At 44.4% G+C, this 15,725-nt stretch overlaps 1 protein-coding gene across 1 annotated transcript; it reads right to left on the minus strand.

Annotated features, from left to right (window-relative positions):
• Positions 1 to 1,616: 1,616 nt before the first annotated feature.
• Positions 1,617 to 7,788, minus strand: rheb (Ras homolog, mTORC1 binding). The gene is made up of 8 exons (XM_076745369.1): positions 7,484 to 7,788; positions 6,634 to 6,705; positions 4,597 to 4,664; positions 4,367 to 4,449; positions 4,215 to 4,271; positions 4,071 to 4,118; positions 3,680 to 3,761; positions 1,617 to 2,450 (listed from the first exon to the last, which is right to left on the minus strand). Exons 1-8 carry the CDS (start codon positions 7,533 to 7,535, stop codon positions 2,358 to 2,360), a joined length of 555 nt encoding a protein of 184 aa, XP_076601484.1. The 5' UTR covers positions 7,536 to 7,788; the 3' UTR covers positions 1,617 to 2,357.
• Positions 7,789 to 15,725: the final 7,937 nt, after the last annotated feature.

The raw sequence follows: 15,725 nt of genomic DNA on the forward strand, positions 1-15,725 counted from the left end.
TAAATAGTATTGGGCAAGGCAACACAGGAGACAGTCAGCTGCAGGTCAAATATCTATCAGATCTGTGTGAATCATGTAAATACGGCTAAACACACTGACTCTACCTCAGTGAGGTGATGAAGAGCATGTTTTTTGTGTTAAAAGCCGATCTTTGCCTTTGTTTTTAACTCTTAGATGGCCAATACCAGAAGTGCATGGCTCTGTCAGACTGCAAAATGCTGCAGAGGAACGCCTACATCAACATGAAGTGCTGCAGCGACGACATGTGCAACACTTTCTGAAATTCTAAAATCTTAGAGCACGCCGCTTAATGACTCCTGCAGGCTGCGGTTGCTGCAGGCAGCTCCCAGGTGTGAACGCCATGTATGAATTCAAAGTCTTTTGAAAAGCAAAATATGCTCTGTCAAACATCTCCCCTGACAAATAAAGAAGTTGAAATGCCTGTTCTCATTCTTACGTCTGCAAATCTCTCGAGTTTTCTTATTACTTTTTTGACAGCCACTTCAATTCAAAACTATGTCTGCATACTATCATTGTAAAGAATACGAGGAATTATTGGATTCATGTTCAGACAAGAGTCAGAAAATCTCATCTGCCCTTTCATTTTCAGCGGCTTGGGTTACTGTAATGGTCTTTTCTCAAGTGTCCTCAAAGAGGTGCTCAGACAACTTCCAGCTCTTTCAGAGCAAAGATGGAGGGAAGCATATCACAGCAGTTCTCTGGGCTTTGCACTTCATTTCTGCATGACATTAAATGAAGTGAGTAACATTGATCATCTTGTTAAAATGCACTGTTCTGCTGGGAAACCTTGGCTCCTGGCATTCGTGGCCAACAATACTGCAGACCAAGCACGCCCCTCATGGCAGCGGTGTCCCCCAGCAGGACAATGCAGGCCGCCACGCTGTAAAAACTGCTCAGGAACGGCTCGAGGAACACAGCAAAGAGCCCAAGCTGGACACCCCCAGAGGCCCCGATGGGTCAGCGCTGACCTACACAATATAAGGCAAGTAGGTTTAATGTTGGCTGATCATACTCACCTCAAAGCTAAAAGAACGCCCCTATTTCAAGACTGCGTGGACGAGATATGACCAGATTTTTACTGACAGCGAGCGAACTGGTGCACTGATGTATGAGACGTCACTTTTTTCTTAGAGCGGCGAGGAACAAGAAAAATTCAGGTTTTCAGGACCTTTAAAACACTCCTGTTTGTTTTCACATAGGTGAAAAATACATCTCTGATTGTTTGACACTATACTGAACCCTCTCAGATTGTCTCTTAGTGGCCTAATTAATGTTCCAAGGACGACATGGAAAAGCGGCATTTGGTTATTATGCAACACAAAGGTTGAGCAAAGCTTCAGAAAATACAAGAATCTGAGGTTCTCCATCGGTTTACACTGAATCTAAAGAAGTTAGATCATTATCCACCACGCTCTTTCATCCTGTAGCCTCCTTGATTTATGTCATCCTTTTCAAGCTATATATCTGCTGTATTCATTACCCTCTCCTCAACCCTTCTGTAAAGCAACCTGAACTCTCTTTGAAAGGTGCTGAATAAAAAAAGCCGCCCTGCCTCCCGGCTGACACGGTAATAAGCCACACTCAAAGCCGAGCGCTTTACATAACCACTTTTTGCTTTAATGATTACAATCAAAAACATTTGTACAACATTTTCAACATTAGAAAATGGATGCAGATTTTTTTTTTTTTTTTTTTTTTTTGGCTGACAGTAACTGCTATGAAACAAACTGAGGGACAGAGAAGTGGGTACTGCGTGGAGATGAAGTAGAAAAAGAGCTGTATACCGGAGGGGCCGAACAGCTGGTGATGTATCAGAAGAAACGTCCATGATTACTTATCCGTTTTCAGAGCGTATGCGTGGCTGACATGACATTTCTCTCATCTCTTGTTATTTAAACAGAGTAGGGCTCGTAGCCTATATGGAAGCTGCATAATGAGAAGCTAAGATGCATGAAGCCACCGCTATCTCCGGCCTTAGTTATGGCTGTCATCATTACCGAGCACAGGAAAACATTTTTTCTGATACACCCAAATGATGTTCTGTGTTTTGCATCAGTGCCGAGCACAGAGATGGAGGAAGGGTGGATTGTGGAGAATGTAAGACAAGGGAACCACCATTCATCCTTTTTTTTTTTTTATCAAACACACAAAGAAAAAAAGAGGATGACAAAAGGGAAATACTGATAAATAACAGTGGAATCAGAGCCATAAATAGACAGTATCGGATATTTAGGACCCTGGAGGGGTGGAGTCAGCTGAGGTGGAGGAGAACTGGCGGCTAGCCTTCAAGTAACGGGATATCCCAGTGCAGTGTCCTGTGTGTTGATTGGGCGGCTCTACATCATGGAGCAGGACGTTTTTCCTGGCTGCACGCCACCGTCCATCTTCTCAGCTTCCAGGATCATCCTCCGGAAAACCTCCACGGCCGTCTGAGAGAGAGATAGAGCGAGGCACACACACACACATAGGGGACGCCGTCACATGTCTCAGTCACACCACTTAGAATTTTCCAGCAGCACGCACGACATGGAGAGGAGCCTCGCCGGCTTTGGGCGCAACAGAGGGGGCGTTGTTGTTGTTTGCTAACTCGATTTGAAGCAGATAAACAGCCGTCCTGAATATGAAACTTTGCTATGTTGGGAAATATATCCACCAGAAAAAAAAGAGGGTTTCAAAAACAGATTCCTCTTGTCTGTGTTGTGAGTTTGGGGTTTACTTAAGCTCACGTTGGCCAAGCTGCAGCCTCTCCCTGAATGACAATGAAAGCGAAACTCTGCGTTTTTGGTGCACAAACGTTTGAACCATTGCTAAACATGCACGAATTGACTTTTCGGGCTGCAGCGCGTCAAGCTGTAAACACAACATTGACATATTATCCTCGAGTTAACACAGCAAACTCATTAGCAAGCGGTGGCTTATTTGTGCATTCAAAAGATTCGGGAGAAAATTAGCATTAATTTGGAGTCCAGCTTGATGGATGAAAGTCAAATATGTAAATATGGATGGAGCTGTGGTTTCCTCTCCAACTCCTGAGGTGAGTATCTGGTTTGTTAGCTGCCAAATGCTCCTTTGTGTTCACCAGCTAATCGCTAACTGTGTCTGTGTGCAGTTTGGTGCTGTGCCGCTAGCGTCCTGTGGGTTTTTTGCTGAAAACAGCTGCCTGCCTCACAGAGTAGGATACTAATTCTCTGAGTTCCTTTTTGCATTACTCAAAGTTATTTGATCCACTTTTAACACAAAGGAGTGAGCCAACAGTGTTCACAGCACACCCCGACAAACCATTTTCTTTAACGTCCACAATTAGAACCGCAGGAGCGGCGGACTCCGTCGCTGATGACACCATCTGGGTTATTTTTGATTTCTTTTGGAAATTTCCCTTGAGAGCCACAGAGGACATTATACAACTGTTCAGGGGATCTTCCCATAATGAGTAATGATGAGTTGATGTGTAAAATCAGCGCATTTCCCCTTTTATGGTTCTAACTTAAAATGAGATGAAGCCCTTTGTCGGACACTTCAGTCATCAAATTCAGAAGAACAACTACTTTTATTGGCCTTATTCTGGCATTAGAGCCATTTTAACTGGGTACTGGGTGTTTTAACACATACGACATGAACACTTGGTGCTGACTACGATCTGTGCAGCCTCGGCTCTTACCTGGTTCTCTTTAGCTGAGGACTCCATGAAGGCAGCGTTCCACGATTCGGCTAATGCTTTTCCTTCTTCACAACTGATTACTCTAAAGGAAAAAAACACACACACTCAGTGACAGCAGGCCGGTCAGTCAGTCAGAATAAAACGCATAAATATTTCACGGCATGGCTGCAGAGTCGACCGTTTTCTAACCCACAGAGTTTAATTCATAAGAAATCTGCTCTTGCAAACGTCCATTGAGTACGGTGTCGTACGCACACGCTCGCTTGGTAGAAATGTGTGTCATATATTGGCTTGCATTGCTGCTACCAAAAGCCTACACAATAAGAAATTATGACTAAAACTGGCTACTGTGTACTCCATGTGTGCAATGTAGGTGTGCGTTAGGACATACCGCTCCATATGTAGGTCGTTCTTGTTTCCGACGAGCATAATTGGTACTCTGCATTCCAGGGAAAAGTCAACAGCACATTGTCATTTATGCACGATGTATTACATGCAACCTGGAAAACCTCGGACGGCAAAAACAAATACTTACTGAACTTTTCCCACCATGTCCAACAGTTTTTCATGGATAACTTGTACAACTTCAAAGCTGGAAGAAACAGGGCAGAGTTCACCTTCAGCATTCGTGAACTGTGCGCGTCATGCGTGTTTGTGTGCTTTGAAACCAGGGAGGTGAGAGCATACCTTTTATTAGACGTGACTGAATAGACCAGAATGTAACCGTTGATGTCTATGGAGTAGGTCTGTGGGAAGATGGAGTACTCGTCCTGCGGGGACGGGAGATGAAGAAATTAGCATGCACGGTCTGAGGTTTGGAACGGGAGGAATTAAAACAGCGAACTATGAAGGAACATCATCAGAACGACACATATTTACATAATAATCAATAACCCGGCTAATGCACTGAGTCATACCTGCCCCGCTGTGTCTACCAGCTGAAGATGGTACTCCTGTCCGTTTATTGTGATCATTTTAGTAAATGCTGCAGTTGAAAGAAAAGATCAATTAGTCAACAGAGATGACAAGTTAAACCCTTTAATAGATGGCGAATACAACACCATGTATATACACAGTACTACACAGTCTACTATACAGTACCACGCAGCCGACTGTATCTTCATTTGTGTGCAGGTCTTGAGACATACGAGAAACTACCCAGTTATAGATCCATTTTGGTACCAGTGAGTTCAGAAAAGTCAATATCTTCCCGGGTGATGGGTCATCTCGTCTGCAGCGGGACCGAGCGATCGCACCGCCTGCAGCATCTCGCTGATAACGCTGACACTTCACTTCATGTTAACCATGCAGAGATTATTTATAGGTGCAGACCACACGGCGGAGAAACGCAGGGTGATATGTGAGCGAACATGTCGGGAAAAATACAAACAGCCTACAGCGAAAGTTTATCCTCAGATCTCTGGAAATGTGTGTGTTGAGGAGAGTGATGTCGTCTCCTCTCTAAGCCAGCGATGTCCAAGCTTATACCGCCAGACTCAGCAGCACAAGGGTTAATTCTGACCGAACGCCACAGCAGCTGATTCCTCCAAAGTTCCTCTGAAGAAAGTTTCCCTTTCTTTCTAATTGAAAGTGTGGAAACTGGTGAAATCAGCTGGTGTGGTGTTTGGACACATTGGTTTAGAGGGAACATTACACCCCGCCGGGTAGCAGTTCAGCCTCATAATGCTTCTTCTTTCAGAGACATCGTGCTCGAGAGTTAGAAGGACGCGCGGTTCAGATGTCTACGGCGACGATGACGTGCTTTGTTTATGTAAAAGATAACAAAATCAAACACTTTGAGGGAAAGTATTTCACTTTCTGTCTGGTGTGTTAAATCTGAATGAGTAAAATGTGAAACATTAGCTGGTTAATGACATCATATTGATATCAGATGGTTACTGTCATACTTTATTAGAGAGGATTAACTGAAAATCTGCAACTGTTCTGTCTGTTTTTCACATTTTTTTTGTAAAATTTCAAAATATTTTCTGGTTGCAGCTTCTTAAATGTGTGGATGTGCTGCTTTTCTCTGTCTTGCGTCATTGCTAATTAAATATTTTTGACTTTTGGACGACTGCTCAGACAAAAAACAAAATACGACGACACCACAATGGACTCTGGGAAAATGTGACGGATATTGTTTGTTATTTTCTGACATTTTACACACAAACAAAAAAAAAATGGAGACAGTAGCTGGCAGATTAATCGGCCCTTAAAATAATCGTTAGTTGCAGAACTGTCGCATATTCTGCCTGAAAAGCTCATCATGATATAAAACCACCTGTTATCATGTGATCGCTACTCCAAACTCAGGTCATGTGATAACAACTAAACCACCTCCATGGCAACCGACTGACTCCATCCACTGAGGGAGGCCACAAGATGGAGCTGAAAGCGTTGAAAGCACCAAGTAAGCCAACGCTGTGATGGGGATTCAAACATTTATAATGTTGATTTCAAGCACATTGACCAATCTGACATCTTTTTGGGGAGTTTTTCCTGATCAGAGCTGAAGGTCATGCGCTGTAAGACATTTATTTTTGTCCTGTATATACAAAAATAACTAAACTCGGCTGTGTAATTGAGAGCTGGATAACCAAACTTGAGTTTACACATGTATAAAGGGTCAAGTGTCAAAGGATAACACAGCCTGTACCTCATCTACCTGCACTACAAACACAGGTACTGCTCGCTCAGGGCGCCCCAGCAGAGGCGGAGGACCTTGCCTGAGGACTGCTGAGGTCATTAAAAATGCACTCATACTTCTAATAAAACACAACATGATGGGAAAAGGGTGCCAGTGAACAGAGCCTTTGTGTTTTAGTGTGGCTGTTTAAGCTGTCATGTGCGAGAGGCACCAGCGTCTGAGCGGTTCACCACTTCCACTGAACCGTTTCCTGTGGGAAACCCTGCTCGTGCATCGAGGTGCGACGGACCGCAAAATTCACACTTACTGTTTTCTATTGTTGGGTCATAGGAGTCGACAAACTGGCCTTCCACAAACTGAATTGTCAAGGAGGACTTTCCTGCAAAACACAAAGGAGTATTAACAACAGGGGACGTTTGGGGGTCAGAAAACCAACGGAAACGTGGAAATAAAATGTCAGAAGTTTATAAAATGTTGGTTTGCTTCATATCCAGTGTTCATCGATCAGGCACTGTGGCTCATTCAGCACAAAGATGACACAAACTGAGAGATCAGTGGCTGATAATCAGACGCACATTATGAAAACGATCAATAATGTACAGATATTTATTATTAGACAACACACATCCTATAGTGTCACTATGGGGGATCTATCAGAGCAGTCAACCATGAGCACAAGTCTGGGACTGTCACAGGGTTTAGTGCTGGTATGCTGGCCGGGCCTCCAGTCGCGCTATCTGTGCCATCCTGACCATCCTTCCACCGCACACAAGCTGCGCTTCTGCGGCTTCACACGCGGTACGACAAATCGCACAGAAATGCGTCAAATCCGGTGGTCCTTCAGGCCTTCGCGCAGAGCATGGCGCCGGATAACCAGGGTTGGGGTCACTGATGGAGGCTGGTTATCGTAAAAATCTCTTTCCTGAGCCACAACCCACAGGGCCGCGTCTCACCTGGTGGCGCTCTGAGATCCCGCTCCCTATAATTTAAGTCTATTATAGGAGGCGTAAAGCGCTCCGGTAATGGATTTAAATTGACCCGAAAGGCCGCTGAAATTTAGCCCAGCGTCACACCCGAGGAGGCCCTTGAGGTATCATCCCCCCCACCCCTCACCCCCCCCCCCCCACACCTCGGCATGTCGTCCGGTCGGAACTCACCTACGGATCTGTACCCGAGGATGGCGATTTTTCGTGATTTCGGCTGCGGCATATCTCGTTCTGGTTATCGCATCTAGTCCTCGGGGTCCACCGCAACCTCCAACCGGAATGGCATCCAAATTCAAGGGGCGCAGAGATTCGACATACAGCCGCCAGGAGACAGCAGGAATCCCTCTTCCTTGTTGTAAAAATGAGGAATTTCACTTCGGCGGATTGAAAATAAAATGTTATTTCGGGTCATATAAAGAAAGCATGGAGCATCTAAAGATCTACAATAACTGCGTCACTCCCCTTTGCGATGTAATGAATTAGTAATTACTGCTCCGTCCTAATTGGCTACACGCGGGGTGGAGGCGGCCGTTGGTGCCTGTTGTAAAACTTTGATTGGATGGGACGGGAGTTCGTCAAGCGGCTGGGCGAGCTTCCTGGAATGGGATTGGCTGCGAGACGCATTATGACGTGCTGGGTGGTCGGTCGCAGTGTCATTCATGTGTGCAGGGTCAGGGAGCAGAAACACTGGGCAGGCCGAGCAATGAGGACGACATTTTTATTTTTTCACTGTTAACACGGACACACTGTACCAATTATGTAATGACCTCTAGAAACACACAGGAGTATATATATATGTAGAATAGTAAATAAAATAGAATTGATTTTACAGTTCTTATGGTGGTTATATAGTAGTTCTATATACAATTACACTGACAGAGCCTAATATAATATTACTATAAAAGCATGATTCAGTATCAGTGATGCACATTAATATTGTTATTGCCTACTGAAAATATTCCAGAAGTATCGGAAGGATAAATGATGCATATAAACTTACTATGTATCACAACCTTCATAGCGATAGTCATCATAGGACAATTATAGACAAAGGTGGAAGAAATACTCAGAACCTTTACACGTGTAAAGTAAAGGTGGCAATACCACAGTGTAGAAATACTCTGTTACATGTAAAAGTCCTGCATTTATCTATAAACTACCAACGGTATATGAAACAGTCAAAACACTGAATACGGCATTCATTATAATGGATACGTCTTTTTTTTCTTTTTTTCTTTTTTTTTTTTTGCTTGCATGGCTGTCATACTTCTGTGCTCTGAAATTATTTTAGAAAATCCTACATTTTGAAATTTCGACTCAAGTACAGTACTTCAGTAAATGTACTTTGTTGCATTCCACCAGTGACTTTACTTACTAAATGAAGGATCTGAATACTTACTCACCAGTGAGTAGGCCACAGTAAATCGCTCAACACAATGTTGATCAAAACCACATTCACGACAGTAACATGACTGTCGCTGCCACAGAGGTGACAGAGGTCAGGTCCTTTGTCTTGTTTCTGGGAATCTGGGGGTTTTTTAATGACACAAAGAGCAGTTTAAGACCTCGTTTCTGAAATCCAGACTATGACTTACATTACAAACTTGCTTTGAGCACTTGGGACAATTGAAGTATTATCAGAATAACATCAGAATGAGAGAACTGCAGGTTCAATAAGGACACAATGATCTCACAGCACAGACACAGTCCACAGGTCTACTATAATTCTCAAATCCAATATTACCAATATTACATGTAGAAAAGTCTCCTTCACCTGCTCATCCACTAGATGTCCTCATAACACCATTCATATCTCACACAGGACCCACTGACAGTACCAGGTGCCTGCTCCTATGCGCTCAGATAACTATCATATGTCCCCACCAAAACATCTCTTTCTAAACACTGTTTATTTCTGTTTTTGTTGTTCAAACTCACTGAGCGCCGTTTCTCAATCAGTGCATTACAACCCCCTAAGACACTGTACCTCAGCGACTTCACACATAAATCAGACGGCACACATCCCTGATTATCTGAGCTGATAGTGTGCGCCACTATGGATGTTAAAATACCCAGGTCTTAATATAACTGTGGCCTTAAACCAAACCACAGGCATGCCACAATACCATAGGAACTCAGGCCACAATTAGTGGGTTAAGCCCATAGGCGGACACTGGAATTCAAGGCAGGTGGTGAGATGATGAGGGTCCTGTTTGCTTTTAAACTCTAAAGTTTCTTATATGTGTCAGTCGCTTCTTCGGACTTCACAGATACCAAGGATGCAGTCTGAAAACAGAATTTTTCATACAGCTTTAAAGCCAGTTGAGAGAGTTTGGGAGCAAAACTCCTGAAATAATTATACACTTTCTCAAAAATAGCCCAAGAACCCAAGGGTGTGCGGTTTTTCTGGCCCTGTGACCACTGAAATCCCCTGTTTCCTCGTCACGTCCCGGGCCATTACTACTTAATCACAGAACTGTCCAACTCCCCGTCAGTAAGACCCAACTGTTTTGCCTCCACACACACTTCTCAGCGGTGGAGACAAGAAATCACTGGTGTCAGCAATAGGCGATTTGTTCTGCATGACATTGGGTGTCAAAAAAAAAAAAAAAAAAAAAAAAAAGCTCAACTGAAATGGCTGATGGGTGCCTGCAATCACTCCGCACACACACAAATACACACTCGTGCTCATGAACGCTGTCACTTCCTCTGCCTCGCTCTCTCTCTCTCACACACTCACACACACCCTCAGGAAATTATGATGACCAAGAATAGGTCACACTGGTAATACAGCCATGTTCTAGCCGGGGATTACAGTGTGCTGACACAGGCCAACAATAAATACCCCCATGCAAGAACAACAGGTGTCTGACAAGATTGTTTCACTTTAATAAAAGGCTTACACGAGCCTCAGAGAAATAATACATTAAGCTCTTTTAGACATGTTGGCCTTTTATTGCTTCATCCCTTGTGATTGGAAAATGTCTTTTTTTCACCCCAACAATTAATCTCAAAGAATCTCGCGTGCAGCCACAGGGAGGTGCGATTAAGGCGGCGGTGTCGTGCGTGATTGTTAATGTCATGAGGTGGATATTCTCGTCACGAGCCATGTTGCAGGGTGGAAATTCACTTTCTAGCCCCTATTTTCTGTAGCTGTGCGAGCTAGTGGACGTGCAGCTGGAGCTCGTGTTTCTGAACCCTGGGTGCGTGGCCACCGGCGCCAGCCTCTTTCAACTCACTGTGAAAGCACCCCTGGCTCTGTTAGTATGCCAGCCTGAGCGCCAGCGGAGCGAGTCAGCCACATCCTCCAGCTGGGTCTGTGCCACCAACGGGCACCTGGGCCCACTCGCAAAACCTCATGAAACGGAATGCATATTTAACTCAGAGGAATGCATTTGGGTGGCATCTCTCACCAGCCGGTCTGTATGTCTGCATGATGCCTGGAGGACACCTTTATTTTGCTCATCTGTGAGACTTTCATCTACCTTTTTGGGCGCAAAGACTTTTTAACTGGCAGATTCACACTTCAGGCTGTGCCTCAGCTGTTGGACTGTGTCCAGAGTCACACAGGCCTGAAAGACAGCCATCGTTATCCAACTCTCACAAGGTGTCATTGTAGGGATCCAATGATTACCATATCAGCACCACATGAAACATTTATGGCTTGCTGGCAGTGATGGCAAGCATCCTAATTTCCAGAGCAGAGCTTGTCAGATCCTATTGTTTCAAGGTCTGTTGACATGAACAGAACTTGTGATGAGACTGTGCTGTCAGTTTCTGCGCCACACCTGACACGCCACCAAAGTCTCATAGACAGCTCGCTTGCTTGTGACTCACATGACATTCTCCACTCACTTCAACACACACACACACGCGCACACACACACACTTTGCAATAAGGCAGTCTGCTGAAACTGCCAGTGCTCCTTTGCCTCGTTTGCTCTGCTGTCCTGCTGCTGCTGCTGCTGCACTGCTCATTTGCTCATGTGCAAACCCTGTAATGCAAACTCTCTCTGCTGTCACCACATATGTAGCATTTAATAAGCAGGCTCAGCTGTCAACAGGCTGATGATGACACTTCAGGATTAGCCCGAGAATCAGACTGAATTTCGTTCGTGTTGACTTGAGATGGGGGCAGAAATTCAGTGGTCTGGAACCAGGCGGGCCCAGACAGATCCGATGGTCATGCATCATATATGGAGCCATGCAGCGTAAGTCAAGCCCCTAACTGAGTGTCCTATCTGTGTTGTTTGGACTTGTCCCAAAGTTAATGCTTTACTCTCAACAATGATGATTGTTTCTTTCCGCTGTTGGAGTTTTTTTTTTTGGCAAATTTTCCCTCGTTGGAATTGACGGTGCAAGGATTATAAAACCCCTTGAGGCAAATTTGTGATTTGTGATATTGTGCTCTATAAATAAAATTGACTTGACTCACAGCTTCACTTCGCCAAGCTATTTGCTGCTTGTGCTAATATGCACATCGTGAGTCAATGTCTTGAGCCTCTTCAGTCTGTATTTGCATGCTTGGCAGTATCAGTTAGCTTCTAGGCTAGCTGTGCCGGATCTGCCTGCAGGCGATGTCTGGTGTCCTCAGCCTGCTAATGCCTAGCAGTTGCTGTCATCGACCTCTGGATTGTATTCATACTGATATGAATTGTCGCTTACTTTCATGTAACGGCTGAGCTCATTTTTCTTTTGCCTGACGTTTGGTATCATGGTGCATTCCTGCTGTTGATCTGAGCAGCGTGGTGAAATATGAATACTCATGTTTGGGCTTCATCAGTGTTCACGTTGCTGCCGTTTCCAAATCAGCTCTCTGTGAATGGTTTCAGTCCAAGGCTAAGCCTGAAATTAGTTAACTGTGCTGGAAAATGTTACCATTGCTTAACAGTAAAAAGCACTTATTTGAGTTATTCTTCAAACTGAGGCCATGTGGATCCTGTTCACACCTGACATTAACTTCCTTCACGGGTGAGCCGATCACAAATATGTCAGTTCACATTAGAATGCAGCTCGGCATGTCTCTCAAGTGACCCCTTGGGATCCGATCTCGCTCTCCTGCTCTATATGCAATTAAACAGCAGTGCTTTCCTGTTTTCAAAGACCAAATGTGTTGCTGGCAGGAGGCAGCAATGCACCTCCTGTGTCGAGTTGGCCAGAAATTAAAAGAAGTTTGCAAAGACCTTGGAGTAAACAGAAATCAGTTTGTTTCATGTGTACTCCATTCACGAGAGTCCATTGTGCCTGTTGTTGTGGCTTCTTCTTATACTTCCGACATAGTTGAATAGAGGGTCCTTCAATGTGGTCTAGGACACGTTCTCATACATGCTGCGAAAGGAATGTGGCTACATGCAGCCAAGACCTCTGAATGTGGCCTGAGGGAGCAGATCTCAATGAGTCCTAAGTGCATCTTGGTACTGTCACACCTGTGCACAGAGCTGTCCACTTGTGGTTGGATCACCCAGGTGTAAGTGTGAAAATGAGCAAACCCCATCCATTAGATGTGACTGAAAGCTCCCAATCAAGCTAGTAAGTGGACCATAAGTTACTGCTATTTCCATGGTTGAGAACAAACCTTCACGCTGAATTTTTTCTCTTGCAGATTTGCTTTGCTTTGTTTTTGTCTCTGATTGCATTTGATTGCTTTATATTGTTTCAAGAGTCGCTTGTATCAAACTCAGCTTCATACATATTATAGTATATTTCCTGTAAAGGTTGGAGGGTCTTTGTTGAGGCTGACGTTTCATTTGACGCTACAGTCCCTGAGCGGTGCCCAGCGGGTGAATAGCCACATGGTGTCTGGTGTACAAACCCACACTCAGTAAATGCCTCATATATTAGCTGTCATCAGACTCTCTATCTAATGCAGCTTCAGAGGAGATCTTCATTATTAGCACTCGTGGGTCTCTGCTGAGCTTTCAGGCAGTGTCGAAGTCAGCGCCTGAGCTCCAAACAAATCGACCTCATTGCCATAACAAAGCATTGACAGTTTAGCTCATCACGATCAACCTACAACTACACTTTTTGTTGAGCACTCGGTAGCCTAAAGCGGTGGCTGTGAGCAGGTGAGACCCAGATAGGCTGCTCGGCGGTACTTCATCACCCTGCTTGTTGTTGTCACAGCCACAATTGGTTTGTACTCCCCATCTGCTGCATCAGCAAAGTCAGGACTGATTTGGTCACTTTGGAGCCCAGTTAGCTTTGCTCACCGCACTTCCCTGTTGATTCCAGCCATCATTACAAATGGTATCTTTATGCAGTGGAGTTAACCCGGATAGTGCTCTCCCCTGGGTGCCTTTATTATCTATTCATCATGTTGTCCCAGTTTATCTCAAGATGAATCTGGCTGCTTCGCCACAGATCTAACTACAGATACCTGGCGTGTGGCCTGGGGAGAGAGATTAGGAGATTACAAGATACTCAGTGGAGGTGCTTCAGTTGGAGTTGATAGGGAGGTGAAAAATATTCTAAGAAGTATGTAAAATGGTTATGAATTTGTGTTTGTGCTCTTTTAGCGGCAATTTGTCTTCAAAGTAGGCTTGAATATGTTAAAACTGCCTTGTTATGTGGTAATTTCCGTGGTGACAATTTGCACAAGTAGCCAGGGGCGACCTCGGTGTGTCCAATCAGGTAAATAAATGAACATTTGAAACATTGAAATGAAATGTTCTTGGCCTCGTATTCAGCCTCCAAGCAGACTTGTTGGACACTCCCTCAAATTTCCTCCCCACTAATTTGCATTGCTGAGTAGATCCTTTGTGTCACCTGGAGGTTTGAGCAGAGCAGCGTTGCAGCCAATTTCCACACGGTATTTCAAATGTGTGACATATCCCCAATTTTTGACAAAAACGCACGGCCACTTCCCCAGACTCCATTAGCTTGGCGGATGCGTAAGCGTGCACAAATGGAAAGTGGAAAGTGTCCAGTGGTGTGAATATTCACATCTGCACCTGCTGAATAATAGACGATTATCAGCTCAGGTGGCTCGCCATCCACCTCCATTCACATGCTCTGTTCCATTTCACGCTGCTAATTTTGTCTGGAATACTCAATGGGCTTGCAAAATGCATATTTCTTGTCTTTTAGGTCTGATCTTGTCTTGTATTCCGTCTAAAGAGGGAACATATTCTTCAATAAGAGTGCTGGCTTCAGGGAGTAATGTGTCTGCAATATAGACTCTAAAGAGCCTCGGGTCTTGGCAGGTACTCCTTACATTTCAACAGGACAGAGACACCTACGGCAGATTCTGTGGCAGAAAGGCCATATATCATCTGTCATCGCCAGAAGCCTCCACAGTAATGAACAAGTGATAATGGTATATATCTTGAACTTGAGTCTCTAAAGGTAGCTCATCCAGAGTCATTATTGTGCCACATAACCAGATGAGCTTTCTCAAATGAGATCATTTTTGTCACCCTGAGGACTGGAGGGTGTAACTGTTCTCAGAGTGAATAACTCATCCTCATTTGGCGCTAATGGGACTCTGTATTAAGGTGTTGTGCGAATGCAAGAGGAATGGTAAAACCCATTTTCTTGTAATTTAAATCTCAAGCTGTTTCTACACATCTGTTGTAGGGAGAAAAGTCATTTGGAGGGAAAAAAAAAAAAGCATGCACAGGATGAAGAAAGTAGGATTTAATGAAGATTCATGCCTCACAAGATCATGATGAAGTGCCAGGCGATGATGTGTTTTGGAGAGGTATGTCATGATGACATCTCTCCGTCACAGAAATGAGCATTATTTGCTCTGTCCATTCATCCGCCTACCATTCTAATATCTCTTCCGCCCCCGCCTTCCGTCTGCCCATCTGTCTGAGCTTTTTTCAGGTATTTCAATGCTGCAGTTAACCCATAATGAAGGGTATGCATATGACGCCGGTGGTTTTCTAGATATTTGACAGCATGTGTTCTCAGTCTCTCTGGGCCTGTGTTTGCACATGGAGGGGGGGTTGTGCTGTGACGGTTACAGCCGAGGTGTCATTTTTCATGTAAATAGAGGATGGCAGGATATAGCAATCCTGCTGTTTGTGAAACCAGGCGTGGTGCACATATGCACAAGATCAGCAGTACAGATCTCCCAAACACTGAGGGCTGCCTCAAAACTTGTCTTGTCAGCTGGAAACCCCTTTCTACACAAAGTTACTGTGATATGAAGCTGTTAACATTTACTAAAAAAATGTCCAGATGAGACATGCTGCACAAGCAGCTGCCTGAACAGGCAATGCACCCCAACAGCCCTGTCTCCAGTGTCCAATTCAGCAAACACATGATTCAACCTGCCATTCATAAGTGCTGATGTAGCCATGCTCAGAGCAGAGCCACCGAGTCCCCAGAGTTGGATATCACTGCTAACTGTCATCCAAGTACTTTGATTACTGGAGTGGGAGAAGAATGATGACTAAGGCTGCACTAA

The sequence above is a fragment of the Chaetodon auriga genome, chromosome 12 (genome assembly GCF_051107435.1).
Source record: "Chaetodon auriga isolate fChaAug3 chromosome 12, fChaAug3.hap1, whole genome shotgun sequence".
In the NCBI taxonomy this organism is placed as follows: Eukaryota; Metazoa; Chordata; class Actinopteri; order Chaetodontiformes; family Chaetodontidae; genus Chaetodon; species Chaetodon auriga.